A 26255-nucleotide genomic window follows, 5' to 3' on the forward strand; every position below is an offset into this window, starting at 1 on the left:
TGTTGTTTCTAGTTGCTCATTACAACTGAGATATAAATTAATTTGATGTGAATAATGTTTTTCTTAATGGTGAGTAAGAAGAAATTTACATGGAGATTCTGCCTGGTTTTGACTCTATAGATGGAGAAAATAAAGTTTATAGGTTAAAAAAGGCTTTGTATGGATTGAAGCAGTCTTCTCGTGCCTGGTTTGGGAGATTTACCAAGGTTATGATTATCTTCGGATACAAACAGAGTCAAGGAGACCATATATTGTTCTTTAAGCACTCCCAAGACGGGAAGTTCACTATGCACCCTGTGCATATTGATGACATTATTATAACATGTGATGATATTGTGTAGAGACATGTTCTACAAGCAAGACAAGCCTCTGCATTTGAAATTAAAGAGATCGGGAGATTGAGATATTAGAGGTAGCTCATTCAAACAAAGAGATCTTTATAAATCGAAGAAAATATGTCCTTGATTTTCTTAAAGAAACAGAAAAACTTGGGTATAAATCTTCTAGTACTCTTATTGAGCAGAATCGCAAGATGAGTTATGAAGAGGAGAGTAATTCAGTTGATAAAGGACAATATCAATGGCTAGTTGAGAAATTGATATATTTGGCTCATACTAGACCAGACCTAGTGTATGCTGCTAGTATTTTCAGTCAGTTCATGCATAATCCAAAAGAAAAACACATGCAGGCAGTGGAGAGAATTTTTCAATATCTTAAAATCACTCCTGGTAAAGGACTGTTGTTCTAGCATGATGGAAATCTCTCTTTATAAGTTTACACTGATGACGATTATGCTAGATTTGTGATTGACCGTCGATCTACCACCAGGTATTGTATGTTTCTTTGTGGTAGCTTAGTGACATGGAGGAGTAAGAAATAGGATGTGGTTGTCAGGTCAAGTACAGAGGCTGAATTTCGAGCTATGGCTCAAGACATTTTTGAATTATTATGGTTGAAAATTATAATTGATGATCTCAAAATAAGATGTGAAGGACGCCATGAAGCTGTTTTGTGATAATAAGTCCATCATTTGTATAATTCATAATCCAGTTCGACATGATTGGACTAAGCATGTTGAGGTCGACCGATATTTTATCAAAGAGAAACTTGATAGCGGGTTGATCGTCACTCCATACATTCTCTCTGTGCGTCAATTAACTGATATTTTGACAAAAAGACTTCCCTCAGATAGAATTCAATAACTTACTAGCAACCTGTGAATGATGAATATATATTCTTCAGCTTAAGGGGAGTGTTGTAAATAATAATAATTATTTTATTTATTATTCTTGTATTCTAGAATTTTCCTTGGTCTTAGCCCAATAGGTTATTTAGTCTCTTTAAGTAGAGAACCACGTATACAGTTGAATATACAATTTTCAATAATATAATCCTTCTTTTCAAGTGTTATTGTTCGCATTTCAAGTTCAAAAAGCTCTTGTATAACGAGGCATTACATATGTAACGTAAAATTATTTGTGTCTTCATGTTCAAGCTTTTGGGAGAATCATTTCATGATGGGTATGAATTGAAGCATGAACCTTTCCGGTTTTCCATCCTTCAGTTTGAATTTGAAAAGGATAAGAGCTTGTTCAGGAATTTGGGATCATCAGTCAAACCTAACTGGCTACTTTAAAAAAGTTTGATTAAACATTAGGATCACTATTTAATCGTTTTATTGTTTTTACAGAGCTAAATATTTTTGTTTGCTATTAGGTTCACTTGTTTGTTCATTCTTTTCAATGGTTAGGTTTTTCAGGTTAGATTAGTTCCCTTAAAACGTGACTGTGATTTATACCTGCATTTTTTATTTTTTATTTTTTATTTTTTATTTCATTCCTTGCCAAGTTCCTCGTGAATGAAGCGACATGAAATGCGATGTTCCCGTTACCAGGCAAACGATATTTTGTTAGATACTATTTATGACCATAAGAATGGCAACGTTTTCCTACTTTTCAAAACAAAATACAACATGATACAACGATTGACGTGACGGATTGCTCGTTTGAAAATTTATGCTTTCTGTATTTCTTTCCGTGTTAGCAATAATGAAGATCAAGCAAATTTCGATGAAATTAAACTAACTTTTTTCTTTTTAAAGTAAATTACCGCGTGGAATTTTTATTTTTATTTACCATAGTTGTTTTTTGTTGTTGTACAACCTTGTAACCTTTTTAAGGTAAATTAAGTTGGGAGAAACCAGAACATTCCAAAAAAAAGGTTCAAAGATAGACGGTGGTTATTTTTCTGCCATCTAGATCTTAGACATACACAATTAGACTTGCTTCTTCACATTGTCCTGTCATGAGCATTGGTCATCTAGATGATCATTATCTTTGATAAAGGTAATATTCCTCAAGTTGTCTCTCCCTTTAGAATTGTTGATTTTTCTTTGAATCTTAGTTAAACCAATCCTATTTTGGCAATAACTGGAAGGAAAGTAGCATGGTTCATTGCCCTTTACAACAGGTAGTTGTTATGGCAAAGCTAATGGTAGGACTGCTTTTTGAGGTCAGAGATTCTTTGTCCTAACTGATTCCAATCTTGTACCATAAATCTTTAACTACACTCCCAATAAGGCTCTTACCCCCTCTCAGACTTTTTTGTTCTTCCTCTTCCTTTTCCTTTCTTTTTCAACTTATTTTCTTCTTTGGAATATTAAGATAAAAGAAAGTAGCAGCGTTGCTTTACTACCATCAAACCACCTTATTAGGTAGGCAAGAAATTGTTCCTATCATTTCTAGTTTCTAAGTTTCTTAATTATGGTTTTTCTGAAATTTGGTTTTAAGCTCGTGTTGTTATATTATATGGTTCTGATTCATGTCAGCTTTGTCAAAGGTCAAATTCTGTATCCAATCCACCATTCGAGTTTGTTCAAACTCAATTGAACTTAATAGCTTTGAAATGTGCAGAAAGTTTATGGAATGCATTTTTTCTAGCGGGAGCCTCATAGAAAATCATTGCATGTATTTTTAACATTTTGTTAAAAGAAAAATAACATTATTTGGAGGTAAAAAAAGATAACAGTAGATAGTTGGTTCCTTAATTATGCTGATAGGGGTTCGATTTCTGGCAGTGTGTATGAAATTTTTTTTGTTAAGAGAGGTTTACCCACTTAATGTGACCTCCCACCTCGAAAGGATTAGCCTTCGGTTGTCGGTCGGAGAATACTTTGGGAAATCAAAAAAAATAAAATAACAGTTGATATGTATTCCATGGCTAAATGAGAGAGAGAGTAGAACTGCCAGACAAGTCCAACTCAAAGACCTCAAGAGTCAAAGAAAAACAGGTAAACTAGGTAATACAGTCAGTTAGGCATAAAGGGTCATGAGCTGGAAAATCTCAGCCACATCCTATTATAAGAAAAACATAATTTACTGAGTTGGCTCTTGATGGGTTGGCTCAACAAAATGCCTACCCTCTATCTAGGACATTATTGAGGGACATTTGTTTGTAGTGTAGTTTCAAAATTCAAATGCATGCCCCTGTTTATTAACACAATTCTTAAGAACTCCTCTTCCCTAATCTTAAGTATGCCATGGATCATTTTATGTATGATTTACATCTTCCATTGAATGAAGGCATGCTTACAGTTTAATTTAATCATGAATTAATATTGCAGGTGAGGTGCTAATCTGATTGTCAAATGAAGTAATGACAATGGAGAAGCCACCAATGCATGGTTCAGGAGCTGATAATGGTAAACCAGTAACCACATTTGTTCACACAGACACAAATGCATTCAGGGAAGTAGTGCAACGTTTAACAGGTCCCTCAGAAGCCAATGCAGCAAAAGAAGGAGAGGCCTCAACAAAGGTTACCAATGTGAAGAAGACAACAACAACAACAGCCAAACTCCATGAGAGAAGGAAATACATGAAGCCTAAACTTGAGATTGTTAAACCTCCTTTTTATTTTAAACCAGGTGCATGTTTATCACCCTCTAAGTCAAGAAATTCTAGCTTTCCTCCAAGTCCTGTATCAGGTAGTTCAAGTCTTCTTCCAAGCCCCACCACCCCTTCAACATTGCTCTCTCAATTAACTATTATGGAAGATGAAAAGAAAGAAGAGTCAGTAACAACAGGACTAAACATAGAAGAAGAAGAGAAAGCTATCAAAGACAGGAGATTTTATTTGCATCCATCACCAAGGTCTAAACCAGGTTACACTGAGCCAGAATTGCTTGCTTTGTTTCCTCTGGCTTCTCCCAATGCAAGTGAGAAAGTATAATTTTGAAGATCATGAGCTGCTATTCTATATTATGTGCTGCATGCTTCAAATTACAGATACCACATGTTGTGTATGGGGACAAGTACTTTGTATAAGTGAAATAAATTTGTAATATGTCTTCTTTTTATTTTTATTAATTTGTATTGGATTTTTCAAAATTGTTATTTTGAGAAAGACTTTATTTAACTATGATCTCTAACTCAAAATTTTATGAGTCTGTTTACACTTTTTTTGTAATTTTTTTTTTTTTTTTTTGTAATTTTTAAAGAATTTTCTTAAACCACCACAAACCTGAAATTGCGCTTATAATGCCTACACAATTTAAAAAAAAAAATGTAAGAAAATAGATATTTTACATTAACAGCACCATTACAATAATAAAAGTTCTAATCTCTTTGGCCTTTAGTACTTTTTCGCATCTTATTACTCCTTAAGTCCTACCTGTTTTGACGTGGAATTAAGGTAATATTTAGTAAATATGTTAAAATAAGAATTAAGGTAATATTTAGTAAATATGTTAAAATAAGATGAGAATTATTTAAATAGTATAAATAATGGATAAGAAATAATTTAAGGAACAATACAAGTCTCTTAATTTTTTTTACCTTGTATAACTCAAAATGAGGAAAAATAAAACTAATCATTCTTATAATTTCTTTACCACATTTTTTATTTTATGCAAAAGAATGCACAACAAAAAGCTAATAGCACACAAAATTATTTTATAACTCAACCACTTGTATTATTTGTATAGTATTTTGACATCCATCATAAAATATACATTTTATTTTATATTTGAAAGATCAAATAAAAATTCTTAATTTAAATTTGATATAACGAAAATAAAATAATTATAAAAAACTGTAAGAAAAAACAAATATTACAAGCATAACTTATCTTATTTTAAAATTAGAATAGTAATATGATATGGATTAAAATTTCTTGCAAGGTGTAATAAAAAAGCCCAAACATTATCTGCTTATATATTTTAGAGTAAAGTCATTTTTGGATCTCTAATAAAAAATATAATCTCTACTTTAATTACTTACAAAAAAAAAATAGCTCTTAGATCTCTAAAAAATTCAAAGTGAATTCATTTAATTAAAATCATAGTCTCTCATAAATTTAAAAATGACCCATATTAATTTTTTAAAAAATTAAAATGAATCCACTTTGAAAATGACTAATTTTTTTTGTAAGGTGAAAATACTATTTTTTTTGTTCCGGTAAAAGAAACGGAATAAAAAAGTCCAAACATTATATAATTATCTTTCATCTTAATAAGGTTGTTTAGATTTAGAAGTTTAATTCTTCAGTACAACAAATTTTGAAATTCAAGCCTCATAACTATCTAAAGTCTAAATTCATTATCATTGGCATTTCATAACAAGTTTTCTATAATATTTGCATTCGCCAATTGAATATATGATGAATCTTTCACTGGATACTCTCATCAACTAATTTCGCCAAACACTTCCATTCCATTCCATTCCGAAACGGAAAACACCGAAACGCCGCCGCCGAAGATGGCGCCACCGGCGGCAGAAGGGCAAAGGAGAGAGCAAGGTGGGTTGGGGAAAACCATCACAGGAATCATACGCATAGCAGTGTTCTGGTATTTCGCTTCCAAATTCTTCTCTCCCAAAACCCCCACCCAACCTTCTTCTGCTCTCATCTCCAACCTCTTTCACCAATCTCAACCTCTGGTAATACTCACCAACGCCAATAGTTCTTGATTTCGATCGGTTTCGAAGGCTTTTATACTTCATGTTACAATCAATTTGTATTTTTTATTGTGAAATTTGTTCAGGATATGTGGCTTTATCTTTCGGAGCATGACAAGTTTAATGACTTTGGTAGTGGAAGTGCTCTTGTGTGGCATGAAACCAATCTTCCATTTGCTTCTTGGGGACCTAACAGTACTCGATCTCTTACTCTTAAGTATCACCCATCGGAGGTTTGCTCCTTCTCCTATTTTATGCTTTTAGGTTATGGTTCGTGACATTATATTATATATCATCCGTTTTATTCAATAATGTTTTAACTTTAAACTATGGAAAAAATGTGTATCATTTTGATATGTAAAGTTGTGTTATTTAAAGTGAGAGAAAGAGATAGATAAAAGGGGAGAGAGTGTCGACAAAAAAAAAATAAAGGTGCGGATCTCACCTCTTTGTGAGAGTAAAATGACATAAGTTGTGTCATTTAGAAACACAAACACTTTTCCCTTAAACTATATCCCTTGATAAATGTAGTTAGTGGACTTTATATCATTAGTTTTTCTTCTTCTTTTTTCAGGCTTTGAAGCACAATGGGAGTCTGTATGCTCATGTTTTCTTTGCAAATTCTGGATATTCACCTGACCCAAATGACCCAGAATACCAACCTCATGCGGCATTTGGAAGGACACATCGTAAGATAATGTTTTTTTTTTTGTTTTTTTCCTTTTATTGATTCCTTACTCACTTTAAAAATGTATAACTTTAAGAATGTGGTTTATGGTGTCTCTCCTTTAATTGGTTTTAGCTGTTGTGAAATACTTGCCCAAGACAAGAGCTGATAAAAGGAGGAGTCTGTTGGGGTCTTCACCCGATTCTAGTGAAGGTCAAGTGACCTCCGAGGTTTGTTCTTTGTTCATATACTACTTTTTATGATTAACTTCAAGCCAACTTGTTACACATACGATCAACAACACATGTGCTAGTAAATGTGATGGTTCCAATCAACTGCGGTTAAATTTAGAGGTTTACAGACTTCATGTGATGATCCCAATATAGATCTCTTTTGTTGTGTCAGGTGGTTGATGATACTCAAAATGATTCTGAGGATGATGGCCCTGTGGAGTGGGCTTCATATTGGAAACCAAATATAACAATAAACATGGTTGCTGATTTCACGCAGTATGTTTCTTGCAATTCATTGAACATTCTAGTGCACCATATTTTGAAAATATTATCTTATATTTTGCCATTTTTCAGCCAGTCATTAATTTCTGTATAAAATCATGACCTGTGATCATTATTCTGTGAGAAAGCATCATGCAGGAAGATGCAAGAGTCCGGCAGATTACCTGGCCTTCTTTTAATGGGCATATGTTGGTCTTTAGTTTTGTACGAGGCTATTACCTTAGAGAGTTGAAGCAATTAGCAACCTCTCATAGAATGATAATTCATTTTAATTCCCCCCTTTCTTTTCAGGGAGATTCCGGCTCTAAGACTGGAACTTAACAATGATGTAGAGGATCCAGATAGTTAACCATGAATTTGAGCTAAATAATAACAGATTAACTGTAACTTTTAAGCAAATCACTAAATTGAATTAGGTTAATGGGGGCTTTACATTGCCCTCAACTCTTAAATCTCCCTCCGTTTGGGTCTTTTTGGCTCCAATTTTCAAGATCGACCACCCAAATAGATTGAATTTATTGCTATTCTTAAATGATGTGATGTCAGTTGAAGGTCATGTCTATGGACTCCTAGATCTGGAATATAGTCTTTGGTCCAAGAATCGGCTTTTACTTAAGTGCATCTGGTTGTCAGTATTCAATCTTAAGTTCACATTTACATTTGTGGATTTATGCATGTCAGTCTTAGCCTTATGTTGGTTGCACATTATTTTTAGATAAGTCAGAGGGCCTTATACATGGGAACTTATGATTGGTTTTTTTGGTTGAAGGTTTTAACTTGAATTGGACAGAAAGTTATGGATCTATACTTTTGTCATTGTTTTCAATTGATGTTTTGTTAATATTAATGATTGTTGTTACTGAAGGCCTGACTGCGAAGTTGTTGACTTTGTTTTTTGTTTCAATGGAGAAACAGTAACTTGTTCTCTCAATGAAGACATTTCCTTCGCTCATATTTTTTCTAAGAAGATCCATGGTGAAAGTCTTTCTTTGGCAGAATAATGAAAAAATTATGTCTCTTGACACCCTAGTTAGACAAAGGAACTTGCGGAGCAGTCTAATACCCTAGTTTATGGGAAAAGTGTTTGTCATTTTAAATGACATAAAGTTATGTCATTTTAAGAGAGAGATAGACACAAAATAAAAAAATTTATTTAAAATTTAAATTAAAAAAAAAAAACCACCCACTTTCTCCCCCGTGATTTCCATTCCTTGTGTCTATCTCTCTCCTAAAATGACATAACTTATGTCATTAAAAATGACAAACATCAAACCCTAGATTTATATGGTTGAATTGAACCTAAAAGTGCTATAGCAGCAATAGTTGAAAACTTGAAATATACTAAGCAATGTAATTTGTTTTTAAACTCCCTCGGAAATTATAACACTGTTTTCTGTTTGCTTTCATGATTCCCATCACCGCTATAACTAGTGTATTTGTGTTGGTCTTTTGGTTCTATTTGTGTTCTTAACTCGTTTTTAGCTATGCATCTTAAACTTGTACTGTATTTTATATTTTCCCTTGAAAGTTTCTAGTTGCCATTATGGTAGAAAAGCCTGTGATAATGGGTTTTCTTCATGCTGCTTATTATTAAGTTACCTTTTCCTGTTTGCAGGTACCCAAAAAGTAGCATCCCACCTAACATTGCCCCACGTATCCTTGGAATTTAAATCTTTTGCTAATTGGTCTTTTTTTTTGTCTCGACTGTAGTTTCTTGGCCTTGGTTTCTGGATTCCATGTCTTGTATTCAAAAGAGTATTATTCATATTCTGCAAGATTTATGTACTCGTATAAAAAAAATTAGATAGCAGGGGCTTGTACATGTGAATATTTTTTTTGTCACTTCCACGATATTTATGATTTTTATTTCTTTTTGTCATTCTAATTTTAACTACCTTCTAATAACCTTCCAATCAGTTGATGCATATGCATGCTCTCCTTTCTTGTTTAGGTGTTTTATAATGAGTGCAAGTTAACTGATCATATGTGAGTTTCCTTAACTTTGGATGCCCAGACTTGAGCATTGACCCTATCACAGGGAACTACTACCCAACTGTATTTTTCAACGAATTCTGGTTACTCAGGGATAAGCTGATACCAATAAATGAGACAGTAACTGAGTTACTGCTTAATCTGGAGGTTGGTCCCATTAGTATGACAAAGTGGCAATTATTCCTGCAGATTGATCAGTCCTTCCAAGTTCAACGTAGTTATGGAAGCATGGTTGACGGAGAGGGTGATGAGTTGAAGGTATGACTTGGAATTTGGAGTTCAAATATCATTGATTGATTTCCCATGTACAGAGTATTACATTATATCGATGTGTAAGAGCAATTACTTTCTTAGAAAGAGAGTTGAATCTAGGGAAACAAATAAGAAACAAACCTACCCTATAACATATTCTATCATAAAAAACAAATCTACAATAATTACATAATTCTTCATTTTATATTTTCAACACTCCCAACTTGTTTGTGAGGTTTTGAAATATCTCTATGGGTAGTAGTAACCAGCCTACTATCCAATCTCTTCTCGATGAAGTGGCAGTATATTTCAATGCTTTTTGTTATGTCATGCTCAACCAAATTATGATAAATACTAATAATGGTGGATTTATTATCACAGAACAACTTATATGCCTGACTATTTGTTCTTTATATCAGAGGGTATTCTTGGAAGGAAATCCTTACCTCCTGGGTGTTACTATGATGGTTTCTCTTCTTCATTCAGTTTTTGACTTCTTGGCTTTCAAGAATGGTAAGTGATTCTGTTTGAAATGGGATAACAAGGAAATTATGGAGGATTTGGTTGGTCATCTAATTATTGCCTTCTTCCCCAGACATCCAATTTTGGAACAAAAATAAATCTATGGAAGGACTCTCTGCAAAGTCTGTTGTCGTGAGCTTTGTTTCACAGATTATTGTCTTCCTCTATCTGCTTGACAATGACACCTCTTGGATGATTCTTGCAAGCTCTGGAATTGGTTGCATTATTGAGTTCTGGAAAATTGGAAAGGCTATGCACATAGAGGTGTCTTTCATTATCTTCATGTTGTTGTTTAATATGTGAACATATTTGATAATTGTGTATTCTGATATAAAAAGTAACATGTTTCTGGAGACATGATTACTGTTACTGAGTACTGACATTGCGGCTCTTACATCTCTGTAATCAAACTTGTAAATAGCCCCGCTTTAGCGCGCTATAGCGGAGTTGCGTTGCGGTGCAGCGGCCACAGACCACGCCGCTACGGTCAGGTGAAGTGTAGCGGATGTAGCGGCCGCTACTGCGGCTGAATCGCGGCGCTATTGCACCGCTACAGTAGTTTCCGCAAAAGTGTTCTCGTCATAGAAGGAAGAGATTTACAACTTAGATACAAGTTAAAGTGAAGATGAAGATTTGGATGTTCATGATTTCAATTATGATTAGTTCCTTAAGTTCTTTGATTTTGACATTTCACTTAAGTGGCAGTTTGAATTCTGACTAATTTTGCCACTTTATTTTGTTGTGTTACATTATTTGAGATCCTTCAAATTTGTTTTTTATGTCACATTTTCACATTTTAAGTTTTATATTTGTGGAGTACAATTTAGTATATCACTTAGGTACACTTTGCACAGTAGCGTTGTAGCGCTACCCGCTATAGCGCTATAGCAATATGGAGGGTCAGCCGCTACGTGCTGCTATCCGAGATTAATAAGTATGATATTTATGCATACCATTTTGCTGAGACCTTTACTTTTATGTTTCTGTTTTATCACTTTTTTGGTTTGTAGGAAGAGGGTGGATTTTGAAGTTGCTTTCTAGCTTTAGTCTGCTTATGCAAATTGTCATGTTTCCCAATTTCTTTTATGTTTTCTTTGATGTCTGCAATCTGGAATTTATGTTGTTCTTTTTCTTCATCCCCAGATTGATAGGACAGGTAGGATACCTATGTTGAGGCTCCGAGATCGTGAGTCATATGTACAGAATAAGACAAAAGAATATGATGATATTGCAATGAAGTATTTATCATATGTTCTATTACTCCTTGTTGCCTGCTTCTCTGTTTATTCGCTGATGTATGAGCGTCACAAGAGCTGGTATTCTTGGATTCTATCTTCACTCACTAGTTGTGTCTACATGTTTGGTAAGTACTCTTTCTGTTGTCATTGTGTTTTTGTCCTTTTGGGGTGGTGTTACCATTTATGGCCATGAGTATTAAAATTAAGTTTAATAGAAGTGCTTTCACTCTGATAAATTTGCTTTACTAAGTTTTAATTGTGACAGTTCTTGTACCATGAATAAAAGAATCGTGAATGAACCATTTTTGGCATGAAAGTTATAATTTATTATAATTTAGTAATTTTTGCTAGTGTACCATGTGTGATGATTATAGTTGCCAACACCGACTAGTAAATATATCGGGTTAAACCTCCTAAATGCAGAGTTTTTTTTTTTTTTTTTGGTTCAAATTGGAGAGAAGGATTTTTTAGATTGCTTTTTAACTAGGGAGTTGATTGACCAAAGTTAACATGGCCATCAATTCTGAAAGCAGAGTGTATCCTGTTGTAAGCATAATTAGTTCTCTTTCTAGGCAAGGTATATCATAATACTATCTGGTTTTTCTCTTTTTCTCCCTTTATTCTGTCTTTGGGCCAATATAGAATAAATAAGAAGTTTACCAATAACATTGTTTGCTACTTTCCTTGGTAGCTATTTTACTTTTTTGTTAATTACCCTCTGCTTTTTTCTATTTAAGGAAAGAACAGTAAAGCACTGTATAACAAAATAATAAACCGATTTATCTACAGTCATTGGATCATTAATCATGATCATTGAGTTTTCTTGTTTTGTAAATGTTATAATGTCCATTCGCCTTTTGCTGAAAAAAATAATGCAGGCTTTATTATGATGTGCCCTCAATTGTTCATCAACTACAAGCTTAAATCTGTTGCTCATCTTCCTTGGAGGCAGATGACTTACAAATTTCTTAACACCATCATTGACGATCTTTTTGCCTTTGTCATTAAAATGCCAACACTACATCGGCTTTCTGTTTTCCGTGATGGTAAGATTGGAATCATAAGATCCTAACCATCTGCTCATAATTGTATGCTCTGTATGTGATACATGAAGTTATCTTTCTTCTGTCTTGGGTTACAAAAGAGGTGCTAAGGCCTGGTGAGGGGAGGAGGAAAGATGGGTTAGCTGTAAGCATTAAGAGTAACTAGAGGTTGGACTCAGGATAAGTACTTCCCAAAGAAGCTAGGAGCCACTAGACTATAAGGTCAATGGCAAGTGAAATGTTCTCTAGTATGAGCCTCGTTAATCTCTTTCTGATATATATAATGGGAATTTGAATCCCAGCTCAGCCGAGAGCTATTAAACTTGACCTGGACTACAAGGTCATTGGCAAATGAAATGGTCTCTACTAGGCACTAGCATCCTCTATTATTCTTTTTCTGATATATATTCATATTACATAATGGGAATATATTTATACTACATATTGGGAATTTGAATACTGCCGGGAATCTCCAAGATGAAGGTGAAACTTTGTTACTTTGAGAAGCATTTCCCAGAAGACTGAGGCACCTAGTTTACTTTTTACTCGAGGAGTTTTGGAGCTGATGGTTCCACTTTCAAAGAAGGGAAGGTGCTACAGAACTAATGGAATAGATGGTTCAGTTGCATTTTATAGTGTTGCTTTATTTCCTTACTTTACCACTTCATGAGTCTTCATGGTTGCCACTTAGCTGAAAGGCTTATAGTTCTTTAATGCAGTGATTTGTTCCATTATTGGACAATTTAGTTCTCTTTTAAATTAAATCGGAATCATGGCTGAAGTGAAGTCATTTCAGAAATAATATTTGCTTTGTGATTTATTGTTTGAGATGAATTAACTTTGTTAAAAAATTGATTTTTCTCCCAATTGCGCTCGATGCTGGAATCAGTTTGTTTGTTAGATGGCCTTTATTGTTGTCTTAATTTCTTTTTGCCCTTTCCTGGCTTGCAGATCTTATCTTTCTCATATATCTATACCAGAAGTGGGTTTACCCAGTGGACAAGAAACGCGTAAATGAATTTGGTTTTGGAGGTGAGGATGGTCAGGTTGTAGATTCTACAGAGGTTGATGCTGCTAACCAAGAAGAGAAGAAAACTAACTGAGCTAGTTATCTGTCGGCCACTTTAGAGATTTTATTATTATTTATTTATCTTTTCTAGAAGACAAATCACTCAAGATAATTTTACAGAAAATACTGTAGAATTCCGTTGAGATTAACTTGTTTTCCCTCCTTTTTTATTTACATTCGTTGTCTGGTTCTTAAACAAAAGCGTTAGTTCGGCCCTGTCTCTACAAGTGTCTTTCATTTTTTGTTAAAAAATAAAAAATAAAATAAAAAATCTTGGGTTTGAAGTCTAGTGTCAACATTCCAATTTCCATCCATTATGCAAATTCATTGTTAAACCGTTATTATCTGCTGAGTGTTTTTACGAACTCGGGGGTCTTTATCTCAGCCAAAAAATATACCTTGATCAGCGCTGCGTAATGAATTTTCTCCTTATCTTTAGGAATTTCCCCCTAATTTCTGTTTATGCTTTGACTGGATAATAGGAAAAGTGGGTGTCCCACAACATTTGTAAGAGATTTTCTCGGAGATTTTTTCCTGTGACACGTCGTTGATTTTATTGATATGAAAATGATGACGGGTGTAAAAGAAGATAAAGATTGAAGTAATAGCACCAAGCCTTTTGACCATCATCCTGTCTAAATGGAGCGGATGACGGAAAATGATACATTCATAATTTTCATGAAAGAATCATTTGTTTCAGCAATCCTAAGGCTTTGTTTGGGAGCTATATTAGGAGGGAAAGAAAGTGATTTTTTTTTTTTTATATCTTTTCTTTATTTGTGAGTTTAAAATGGTAAAGGAAATAAATTAATTTTTTTTTATAAAATCCTCCAAAATATTTTTTATTCTTGAAATTAAATTTTTCCTCTAAAATCCTCCAAATGTAAAATATTTTAAATTATTTATTTACTCTTGGCACTAAAATCAAAACCCCTCTTTCTTTTCTAACCCAATTTCTGAACGTACATACTGGGTTCGTTAACATTAAACTTTAGTTATTTTATAACTATCTTAATAGACTTTACCTATTATATTTTTAACTCTTAAATAAAGGAACCCTTCATTTTTCTTATCTTTCTTTTCCTTTCCATTGGATTCTCTTTCTTCTCTTCCCCTCCAAACTCTCAAACAAAGGCTAAATTTTTTATAATTTAAATGCTTTTCTAACTTGAAATTGTGGCATAATCAGCATGTCAATCAAGAAAAAATTTAACTACCAAAATCATTTAAAAAGTTTAACTTTCTTAAGAATATATGAATACATTGTTAAATAATAATATAAATTCTTTAAATTAACAGTACATCAAATTTAAATTCATCCCAGAATAAGAGGTAAAGAACTGATTTTAAAAAAAATAAAATAATAGCATGACATTTTCAAGAAAAAATAATAAAAATACCAAGGAACCGACAGAATGGTGTTATTCCTTTAATTACGGATATTACTTTAAAAATAATAATAGCATGATATTTTTAAAGTAATAGCATGATATTACTATTAAAAAAATTCTTGATTCCATCATTACTTTTTGTTGGAGTTGGAGCAACAACCTTTGATTACGGATAAAAGTAAAAGGTTTAATATCTTCTCATGTCACATAACATGAGAAGATATTCTTATCTTACACACAAAATGTAAATCCCGTTAAAAAAAAAAAAGGAAAGAGAAAAATTTCACTCAGACCCGCATATTTATCGTGTACTTAGAAAAAAAAATCATCTTTTTATATAACGTCAGAAGATATTAACCCGGGTCAAAGCGAGATATAATATGACAGCTGGCATGGAGCTTGACTAAGAAACTGCAATAAGTTGTGTGGGCCATTTCACATTTTCATGCAATGAATCACCAAAGCAAATAATGCATCAAGCTTGTACTACCCAAATGGACCTTATCGTGATCAAGTTGAAAAACTTTTGTAAATATAGGTCTATTAATAGATATGCAAAATTTGGTCAAGTTACATATAATATTGAAATTTATCAAATTATCTTCTGTCAATTTTTTGGTCTCCAAGTAAATACTAAAGGTGGTAACCATCAATAACTTGATTGGATCCATTGCCTACTAATCCCAGAGCATCTCTTAAATTGAGTGTTTTTCTCATAGTTCGCCTTCCTATCCCTCCATTGCCCTTTCTCATCATGGCAGCAAATTCCCCATAATCTATTTGTCCATCCTGCATCACAAACCATACATTAAATACAAAACAAACAAGTTGCCATCTACACAACCAACCACATAACAGTGTTGGCATATAATCAAGAAAGATGAAATTTAGGAATATTGTGGTCAGTACAAGAAAACTTACAATAACAAGACAAAAAACAATACTTACGTTATCCTGATCAATTTCCTTGATCATTTCATCAATATGGACATCCTCTAAACCAAAGTCCTTACAAGCTTGTTGAATCTCATCAATGGTTATGTAACCACTACCATCTTTGTCAAAATAGGAGAAGGCTGACACCAGGTTTTCCTCTCTCTCCAGTTTATTTAAATGAACAGTAGCAGCAATGAATTCACCATAGTCAATTGTCCCACTTTTATCAATATCCGCCTGTCACATGCCACATTATAAGATCTTGTAAACAGTCAAGTTCAAAAATCAAAGGAAAAGCAGCATATATCATGAAATTGGATTTAACTAAAACATAATTTACCCCCAAAAAATAAATAAATAAATTATCTTACGGCATCCATAAGATCCTTGATTTCAGACTCCATAAGTTCAGATCCTACTCGCTTCAAGCCATCTTTTAACTCGTCAAACGTTATGGTTCCACTGTTGTCTGTGTCAATCATCTTGAATAACTCTTTTAGGCCACCAATTTCTTCCTCAGATAGCCTCTCAGCAATAACCTAGGATTAAGTAACAAAACCATAAATGTTGTGGTATTAGGATTTGACATGCATAAGACTACAAAAATAGATCACTTTCGACTTCCTGTTTCCAGAAAGAAGGAATGATAAATCCTAGCTCAAAACTGGTATGAACTCTAATATTACAAACTACACATAAATAATGATGCTTGCTTGAAGTTCAGGATAAGGTTGAGAAGAAAGTGACCTAATTTCATTTTTGCTGATTTATGTTAATTTAATGGTAAACTTAGAATAGCAACAATGAAAAAAAAAAACGCAATTTTAAAAAGAGAATGTAAAGAAACCTCTTTCAAATTCTATTCATGTTAGCTTTTCAACCTCGGTATTCCCTACTTGAAGCAACAACCAAAACTTGAATGAAACAACAGTTCAAGTTCCTTCAGAATGGAACCTCTGCAAGCCTTGTCTTCCAATCTTAAGGCACGTGGATAAAGATAACGTAGAAATAAGGATGAGGCTGCCTCATCGTCCATATCCAACACTCATACAAAATGGAATTCATAACTGAGAACCAAAATTAAGAATCGGAAACCCAAAAGCACATGTATAACAAGACTCAATATATAAAAGTAAATATCAGCCTACACATAAATGAAATGCATCTACCCAATGATAGCTGTTGAGAAAACCATTGGGACATAATGCAATTTTTTCAGTCCAACCATGTAGCTTTTTCTGGCTCCAATGCATCTAATGCTCTTGGCCTTTCTTTGATGGTAAGGGTTGTCAAGAATGAAAAGTTGATCTCTATTTCATATTTTTTTAGCAACAAAACAACATATCTAACAAAAGTCACTAATGATATTTATTGTAAAAAAAATCCTTCATACATGAAAATATATTAAGAAACTTTGGCTCTAGTAAATCACCCCACCAGTTTCTAAAGGGTAGCCATAAACCATTATACATGAGAAACATAAATGCAAGTAGTATTGCATTCCTTGAACTTCAGAATTCAGATTAGGTATAGGATAGCCATATTTCTTGGGAACTTAATACTGATGATGCATCTTGCATTCCTGCAGGCATAAAAAATGCCCATATACCAAACCAAGACAGCCGTGTAAGACACTCAGGTATCTTGCTCTAAAATAAGAAATTTCAAAATTCTCGGGCATCATTACTGTGGACAGAAATAAACAACACTCCACCATGTATTGAAATAACCTTTAGAATCAAGAAGCTTTTTTATGAGTCTCGTTAAAAAGAATGCAAAGGAAATTCATAAACTACGAAAATAATGGCCTTCCGGTGGATCTTGAAATAATAGTTGCACTCTGCTTGGCTGAAATTCTAATAAAAAATTGCATATAATTACTTTTTCATTGTAACAGGAAGACACACAACTAGGTATTCTTGCGAGCAAACTTGTCCATCCATGCTCAGCATATCAGCACAGAAATTATTTAGTCATAGCTAAAAGGTCTATAGAAGAAGCCTTACACGCAAAGCCATCTTTTTCAGTTTATTCATTGCAGAGAACTGCTTCAAACGTGATAAAACCGCAGAATCAAGAGGTTTATCAGGTGCAATGTTGTCATCAACAATCCATGGGTGGCCTGACATAGAAAGACACTTTAGTGCCATAGCCTTGTAAAAATCTTACAGCTGTTAACCCATTCTAAGAATTGTTTTAATTATTAATGCTGTAAAATCAATCATGCTAATTGCTCAATACAAAGTTTAAGAGACTTACGGAGTACTTCATATGCTGTAAGCCTTGATTTTGGATTTTGATCAAGCATTTTCCGAATTAGATCCTTGGCGCTGTCTGAAATGCTAGGCCAAGGCTCAGACTGAAAATCAAGTTTTCCTAGTAAAATCTGTCGGAAGATCCCCGGCTCGGTTTCTGAAGGTGACAATTTGCAGATTAGTATCAGCAATGACAAAGGATGTACATGAAGAAAACAGTAATAGGCCCACATCCCAATTGAAAATTTAACACATGAATAACTAATAGCTACCTGCCCAAAATGGTGGCACCCCACTTAATAAGATGTACAGAATAACCCCGGCACTCCACACATCTGATTCAGGTCCGTAGTGCTTGCGCAAGACTTCTGGTGCGACATAGTATGGGCTCCCAACAACATCACAAAAGGATTCACCTGAAAAGTATATCACTGTGTTAGGCATAGTGACATACACAGCATAAAAGAATTTCCAGTTGATCTGACAATGACTGAAACGAAGGAAAGTATAGAATTCAAGTTGTAAATATAAGACAAGACTGCATAACTTAAATTTTAAATAGCGAAGTATATTTTGCTAAACAAATACTTCTCTCTGTTCATAATTTGCACCAAGATAAAGCAGGTACAAGAGCACCTTTTCCGAACACTTGGCTCTGTGTCAACTGTCAATCACAAGGATGCAGCTATAAGACTCCATTAAGAGAGATGGTAATGATTTCAACTATTCTACGAGTTTTGCTTGCACAAGACACTTAAATATAGTATGGCTCGAAAAAATTACTTCAATATACAAATACAGGTTCCACATTATGCTCAGTGGCACATATATAGCCCTTTCCCATAGTACAGACTTCTAGCAGTTAGAATGCCAAAAAGTTCATGTTTTAAGACACTAAAATGCATGGATAGAAAAGGTTACTAACTGGGCTTATCTCATTTGAGCACCCTTTCCTTTTTTTTCCTCTTTAATACATCATATTGCTTTTCTGCTATCATCTCTTTTGAACCCCAATAGAAAAGAAAATCCCTTTCTTCATATCTCTCGGACATAACAAATTAACAATTGCTTTTGACTAATGTAATACATATATCTAAAAAAAATTATCCATTTACGTGATGTAAAATTCTATCACTGAATGATTGTGATTTCAATTTATGAGAGAATAAAAAAATAGACTAGAGTGTTTTTTTTGGATATAACCTATATAACCTGCAGCTGCTACAACATTGAATTGTCAAGTCGTTCACTTGGAAACACATTTATAAACTTCGTGAAACTCCATTTACAGTATATATTACTATCAAACACAACAATTGCATCTTTTATTGAAAAAGATAATAAACCTTTTTTATTTCAATATCATTTGATGGTAGGGTCTTAAATAAGTTTTCGAGTAACAGGAATCTGTCAACAAAAATGCAACTTCTAAAATCTTGGGACCGTAGTTATGTGGGGCATATTATTACATAGAAGCACTTACAAAGCACAAACCTATAGAATGCAAAGTAAAGATGAATTCTGTTCCAGAAAAACTATCGATGCACATAAAAGCTGTAAGTGAATCCAAAGTAAAATAGAACCTCTGGATCACTAAAGGAAAGACAGAACAAATAGCACAGAATTAGTTTGAGTCACCCAAAAATGTTTATTCATGTTAATACTAGAGTATTATTATTAGCTTATGTGATGCATAACATGCTTCCAGCTCAGATTAACTAATTCAGTTCAATCTCCAGTGCCTGCATGAGATTCTCACAAAACACCAAGTTCTATTACTCAATCTAATAGACAGCACGAAAAATCAGGACAGAAAAATCCAATTTTGAACCCCAGGTATTGCATCAACTAGGAATTTCTAAATCAAACACAGCAGCAGTAAGAAACAAAGGTTTGAATAACGAATCTACCTTTAATCAGATGAATATTCTGAAAAGTTGCTAAATTTAGAATGTGGAAATAAACAAGCATATTGAACCTACCAGGCTTGTAAAAAACCGACAAACCAAAATCGGTGGCTTTAAGCTTAGCATCCTCATCAACGGTATCAAAAAGGAAGTTCTCAGGTTTGAGGTCCCTATGCATGACACCAAGAGAGTGACAAGACTCAACAACCTCAACAATTGTCTTTATCAACTTCGCAGCTTGTCTCTCACTGTAATGCCCCTTCTGCACGATCCTGTCGAACAGTTCTCCACCTTCACACAGCTCCATCACCAGATGCACGGCCAGCGCGTCCTCGTACGTGCCGTCGATTCGAACCACGTGCGGATGCTCCGACAAGTGGTGCATTATCTGAATCTCCCTCCACACATCCTCGTAATCCTCCTTGCATAACAGCTTCCTCTTCGGGATCGACTTGCACGCGTACCTGCGACCCGTGGACTTGTGCGTGCAGAGGTACGTCGTTCCGAATTGACCCTGACCGAGTTTTCTACCCAGCGCGTACAACTCAGTTATGATTTGTGTGCGGTACGGTAAAACCCATACGGGTTTCAATGGCAGCGTGTTTGTGTTCGATTTCGCCATTGTATTCTATTATTGTCGGAAACCCAACACAGAAGAGAAGACACCACAGATAAAAAACAAAATATCTTCTTCACTATCTATTACAAACTGTGATCAAATTTTTCGGCATCCTATATTTTCTCAAACAGCATTTTTTTGGGATCTCTGTTTCTCTCTCTCTCTCTACAAAAGAAGAAAAAAAGGAAAACAAATTAAAGCTTCGTCAGACTTCGTTCTCCACTTGTATCTGTGGGCTTCTTCAATTAATTAATAAGTGATGTTACTTTTCCATTATTATCTCCCAAAATTACTCTTCACTATAAATTCTCTGCACAAATTACACCTTATTCTTTTATCTTCAAAATAAATTATCTTCCAAACATGCTATTTTTTTCAGATAATAATATAATGACATTTTCACCTTTTTCAATGTAAAGTAATTATGAGTTTCCTGCATATGCACGAGAAGGTTAATATACATAAATATATATCATTTGATTATTTCAAGGGGTCATGCCTTAGGAATTTATTTTTATCCTATGACACTTAACCGTTATTAGTAATAAAGTAGGTAACAATTTAACTACCAAAAAAAAAAGTAGGTAAGAATTTTAGATAAATATTTATTATTTTTAATAAAATTATGATATTTTGGTGTGTTTTATCATTTTTTTATAAAATTAGAAAGAAAAAGAAAATGGATTAGAGAAAATGTAAAAAGACAACATAATGATGTAGTTCCATTAAAAAATAATATAATTTTCTGTCATTTAAAATTATAAATATTTTTTTATTATTTATAGGAAGAGGTTATCTACCTCTTTTTCCTAATAGCTCTTACTATAAAATTTTAATTGTTAATTTTCGTCAATCTAACAAATATAATTTATTAAAAATTAATAATTAATTAATAAATATGATCCAATAAATTATAACTATTAAATTGATAAAAATTAACGATTAAAATTTAATAATAAAATATAGTAAATATAAGGAAAAACATTTTCTCCTTCTAAAGGAGAAAATTTTTCTCATGTTAGTGACTCAAAGCATAAGTTGGTCCCACGTTGAATTTTTTTCTCTTTCCACTATTTTGTGGGACCCACTTATGCTATAGGTCATTAACATGAGAAAAATTATCTCCGGAGAAAATGTTTTCCCTAAATATAATATCTCTAAGTGCCTGTTTGGATCTTCTTTTTTTTAAGCTACAAGCTACTTATAAGCATAAGCTAGGCCAAACAGGTTTTGGGAAAAGCTCTTATAACGAAAAACTCTTTTTTTTATAATGAAGAAAAAAGCTGAAAATTAAAAGCTCCTAGGAGGAGCTTTTTTTTAAGCTCTTATCTGTTTTTCTTGAATTGTGTGTTTTTTTTAAAATAAAGAGTGATAAAGATAGAAAGAGATAATTTTCTTGAAATATGTGCTTTTAAGTAATTTTTAAGCTAAAACTTTTATGTAATTTCCAAACAGCTTTTAGCTTATTTTTTTAAGCTCTTTTTTTTAGCTTTAGCTTATAAGTAGCTTCTAGCTTAAAAATAAGAGGATCCAAATATTTTTCTAACTTTTATACGCCTGCGCGTGAAAGATAGGATGACATCAAAGGAAGAGGGCGAGACAGAAATGGCATGCTCCTTGCAATGCATTTGGTCACATGTGTGGCTGAATAAATACGAATGTTTTGAGTTAGACAAAGTCCATTTTTCTATACAATCAGACAAAGTCTTCTAACTTATCTGGTGGTGAGTTTTCTGAGAGATGACATTTATTGATTTGTGGACTCAGTTTGGTGCCTTCCCCTCCTTAGTCCTTTCTTTACCATAATCGTCACATATATGTTCAAAACTTCAAAGAAAGTGGCTACATAATATTTGGTGGGGGGGGGGGGGGGATATTCATGTTAAGAGAATTTTTTCTCCAATCAGTCAAACATCAAATTATGTGCAATAATTTTTATTTTATTTTTTATTTTTAATGGGTGGTATGGGAAATGCAATTACAATATTGCAAGAAGACGAATAGTATTTCTTATTGATACATCGAAAATCCCCCATTATATTTTTTTTCTTTTTTCTTTTTTGAAGTGACCCCACCATAATCTCCTCTCTTTAGAAAAACTATTAGTCATTCGTACAACAGGACAAATGGACTTCCCAATATTTATACGGTGTAGAATATAATATAATAGCATTTCCAATTTAAATAGCATAAATTGAATCTACTAAAAGAATATGTGTCCAGTTTTTTTACAATAGCGGTACATATTTGCCTTTTGCCATAGGAAAAAAATTACCAAAATCCAATTTCATATCCTAATAAATATATAAATACGGAAGATACTGAAATAAATTTGCCAAAAAATATACATAATTGCATTGAACAGTATAATTTTTATAGGGTTTAATGTTTGTCATTTTAAATGACATAAGTTATATCATATTAGAAGAGAGATAGAGACAAGAAATGAAAATTATAAGAGAGAAAGTGAGTGATTTTTTTAATTTAAATTTTAAATAAAAAATATTATTTTATGTTTATTTTTCTCTTAAAATAACATAACTTTATATCATTAAAATGATAAATATTTTGTTTACCAAAAAAAAATGACAAATTTTTTTTCTAATTTTACAGGGATGTCACGTGCCTTCGACTCTGTTACGTTAAAAAGTGTACACTTTTTAACGCACGTGAGTGTACCATTCTGCCAAAGGGACATGTATCGATGATAATGTAAAGCTAAAATCATGTACCCCATTGTACTTAAATAAAATCATGTACCCCGTCCGTCATTGGGGAATGAATTTTTTTGAATAATCTGGTAATTTAAATAATAGTTTATTAGATTAAAAAATATGAAAAATGTGTAACTACGTCATTGGAAACAGCACCTTGTAGTTGTACCCTCCTCAGCTGGGAAATGAAACATACATCCTTCGTATCATTGAAGACTCGGTCTATTTTTTTTATCAAAATTAAAAAAATATTTTATTTAATTTATCTATTCTTTATTATTAATGTTATTTAATTTTTTTATTTTTAATAAAAAATATCTACTTCCATACCAATGAAAATATATTCTTTTACATGAGATTTTTTTTATTTTTTAAAATGCAATAATAATATTAATGTACCTAGGAGCGGTATATATTTACCATTACAAAAATTTATTACCCTTACAATCAATCTAATTATCATTAATTTTCGTCAATTTAGCAGTTATAATTTATTGAATTTATTAGAAATTAATAATTAGTCAATAAGAACGATCCAATAATTTTTAATAAATTATAATAGTTAGATTGACGAAAATCAACAGTGATTATGTTAATTGTAATGATGGTAAACTTTTGTGACGATAAGTATACTATTTTCCATGTTCTTATTACAAATCTACTACCATTGTATCACCATGGGATTCCACTTTTCAGCAGAGAATTTATGAAAAAATTTTGAAGAAAAAAAAACAACTTTTAATATGTTTCCCATAATCCATAATTATATTAGAGTGATAGTGGATTAATTGTAGGAACATATAGTAAGAATATATTTATTTTTTTGGTAAGCGGGAACATATAGTAAGAATATTCTATTTCTATAAAATATGTATAAGAATTTAAAAATAAACAAATCGAGGGTTGAATTTGAAGCCTCTTGCCTTCTAATTCCCTCAACGCCGTCAGCCTTCATTATCCTTTATACCAAATCACAGAATCCTTCTTGTATTTAACAAATAAAAATTCGTTGATTTACAAAAAAAAAAAAAAATTGAAATCGTTGATCAAACTTAAGATAATTTTTCTATAAAGTAAAGAAAAAAGAAAGTATTTTGGTATTGGGTTCGTGTTTCAGAAAATATACTTACTAAATACTTGTATTTATTTATCAAAAAAAATACTTGTATTTTAAAATGATTGTTGTAATGGTATTCGACATGTATCGTTTTTTCAATTTTGAAATATTTTTTTATACTTTTAGCCCATTATTTTAACCATTTTATAGTTTTTAATATTTATAAAAGTGAGATACCTCAATAATTAAATAAATAAAAATATTTTACGATTTACAATAATGATCAAATTGACTTATAGAACTGACTTATAGAACTATTAATACTTTTTTTTATTCAATATTTGTGTCTTCGTATAGTTATTATATTAAGTTTATATACCGTTTCTTAGTTATATTATATTTTACGCTCATTTTTGTCATCCATTTCTCATCTGAATTCACACTTCGTCATTTTGTGTGTGTGTACAACTTGGGAAAAGCCCATAAAAAACTATAATAATGGTTTAAGTCATTTTGAAAGACCATGACTAGGTCATTTTGTTCATTAAATTATGGTTTAGGTCATTCTGAATTCCGCTTTTTGCCTTTGTCAAAAAAGATAATCTTATTTAATACATTCTTATGAATTTTAAGATGTTCCATTGTTTTTAGGGTTTTATGTTTATTATTTTACATAACATAACTCCACTTTCTTACACACATATTAAAGAGGTAAGGTCCACATGTTTTTCTTTCTCTTTCATCATTTCACTTTCTCTCTCTTCATCATTGTGTGAGTTGAAAACTACCCTTATATTATGTCACATAATATTAATAAAACCCTTCATTTTATTAATGTTTTGTTCATGAAAAACAATATAATCATACATATTTTTAAATTAAATTTCAAATATTATATAATAGGACAGAATAAAAAACTTTATCTAACCATGACTCGTGTTTAAAAATTCTTCATGAAATTTGAAACTCTTCAATACAACAACTTGTATGCATATTGGCTCCTTATTAGTTTACTGCATATGCACGAGAAGGTTAATATATATAAATTGGAGAAGCTTGTATTTACAAAAAAATTGTTTATAAATTCTTACAAAATTACATTATGTCTGATCAGTCATATTTCAATCAAGAGTGTATGATCGGTCATACTTAGTGTAATTTGTAAAAAATAATTGTAAATGGATCATTTTTCATATAAATATATATTATTTGATTATTTCAAGGGGTCATGTCTTAGGAATTTTTTTTATCCTATTTAATGACACGCAACCGTTATTAGTAATAATGTAGGTAAGTATTGTTGGTATTGAGACAACATAAACTGTTATACACATAAATACATGGGAAATGGTTATTACACATCGTTTTATTTCTTATATTTTTCACATATGTATGGGTAACAAAATTAGAATGTAGGTGTATAGAAAATAAAAATAATTTTAATTGTAATCAAATAAAAAATATGTAAATGTGGAGTAATATGTGAATACATTTTATTCTAAATGGATATTAATCAACTTAGCCTTTAGACTACATTTATTCACACATACACATTATCTCATATTTATATAATTTTTACTATCTAATTATAATTAAATTCATATTTTTTAGCACTTATACTTAATTACATCATGTATTTTAAAATATTAGGCAACTTATTTCTTAATTAAGGTAGGATGTAGAGTTTAAGGTTATTATTTTTCAACGGATTGCTCGGCATTAGGGGTGTTAACGGACCGAGCCGAGCTGAGCTTTCGTCTTAAAAGGCTAAGTCTGTGTTTAAATGTATTAGCCTGACCAAGTCTGTTACCTATTATAAATATAATTATCGGCATGTGGTCTAACTTATTTATAAAAAATAAAAGACTAATTTAGCCTGTTAACAAGACAATAAAAATTTATCCAAACAGAATATACAATCATCAACACTAGTAATTCCATAAATATTTATAAAATCGTATATCCAAATAGCATAATATAGAACAAAATCATTTAAAAACTCTGCTTAACCAATAAAATAGGGTGAAATGGATTGAAGAGAAAGATAGAGCTATTACAAGTAGTATAAAAAATATAAAATAAACATAAAAAATAATATACTAGACCAGCTTGAGATGCTATAAG

At 32.2% G+C, this 26255-nt stretch overlaps 3 protein-coding genes across 3 annotated transcripts; 2 read left to right on the forward strand and 1 right to left on the reverse strand.

The window, feature by feature from the left end:
* The first annotated feature begins 3654 nt into the window (after positions 1-3654).
* LOC133312648 (VQ motif-containing protein 31) lies at positions 3655-4299 on the forward strand. The gene has a single exon (XM_061513882.1). The coding sequence runs from the start codon at positions 3655-3657 to the stop codon at positions 4228-4230; it is 576 nt and encodes a 191-aa protein (XP_061369866.1). The 3' UTR covers positions 4231-4299.
* A 1308-nt stretch (positions 4300-5607) lies between these two features.
* Positions 5608-13462, forward strand: LOC133312662 (uncharacterized). The gene is made up of 12 exons (XM_061513903.1): positions 5608-5936; positions 6041-6187; positions 6529-6643; positions 6757-6851; positions 7027-7130; positions 8752-8789; positions 9151-9386; positions 9800-9893; positions 9976-10166; positions 11046-11265; positions 12019-12186; positions 13135-13462. Exons 1-12 carry the CDS (start codon positions 5757-5759, stop codon positions 13284-13286), a joined length of 1740 nt encoding a protein of 579 aa, XP_061369887.1. The 5' UTR covers positions 5608-5756; the 3' UTR covers positions 13287-13462.
* A 1692-nt stretch (positions 13463-15154) lies between these two features.
* LOC133312658 (calcium-dependent protein kinase SK5) lies at positions 15155-20546 on the reverse strand. The gene is made up of 7 exons (XM_061513896.1): positions 19817-20546; positions 18107-18250; positions 17839-17991; positions 17586-17701; positions 15951-16118; positions 15592-15816; positions 15155-15432 (listed from the first exon to the last, which is right to left on the reverse strand). The coding sequence occupies exons 1-7, from the start codon at positions 20361-20363 to the stop codon at positions 15277-15279; spliced, it is 1509 nt and encodes a 502-aa protein (XP_061369880.1). The 5' UTR covers positions 20364-20546; the 3' UTR covers positions 15155-15276.
* Between the last annotated feature and the right edge of the window lie 5709 nt (positions 20547-26255).

This window comes from Gastrolobium bilobum, unplaced genomic scaffold (assembly GCF_033153095.1).
Source record: "Gastrolobium bilobum isolate Gb01-03AN ecotype WA unplaced genomic scaffold, APGP_CSIRO_Gbil_v1 utg11336, whole genome shotgun sequence".
Classification (NCBI taxonomy): Eukaryota; Viridiplantae; Streptophyta; class Magnoliopsida; order Fabales; family Fabaceae; genus Gastrolobium; species Gastrolobium bilobum.

Bases quoted from the DNA above. Each gene is read 5' to 3' on its own strand.
- LOC133312658 (XM_061513896.1), bottom strand. From the start codon at position 20,363: ATGGCGAAATCGAACACAAACACGCTGCCATTGAAACCCGTATGGGTT. The intron at 16,119-17,585 runs GTAAGGCTTCTT...ACTTAATCCTAG, and splicing joins TGAAAAAGATGGCTTTGCGT to GTTATTGCTGAGAGGCTATC. The intron at 15,433-15,591 runs GTAAGTATTGTT...TTTGTGATGCAG, and splicing joins AGGAAATTGATCAGGATAAC to GATGGACAAATAGATTATGG.
- LOC133312648 (XM_061513882.1), top strand. From the start codon at position 3,655: ATGACAATGGAGAAGCCACCAATGCATGGTTCAGGAGCTGATAATGGT.
- LOC133312662 (XM_061513903.1), top strand. From the start codon at position 5,757: ATGGCGCCACCGGCGGCAGAAGGGCAAAGGAGAGAGCAAGGTGGGTTG. The intron at 6,644-6,756 runs GTAAGATAATGT...AATTGGTTTTAG, and splicing joins GGCATTTGGAAGGACACATC to CTGTTGTGAAATACTTGCCC. The intron at 10,167-11,045 runs GTGTCTTTCATT...CTTCATCCCCAG, and splicing joins GAAAGGCTATGCACATAGAG to ATTGATAGGACAGGTAGGAT.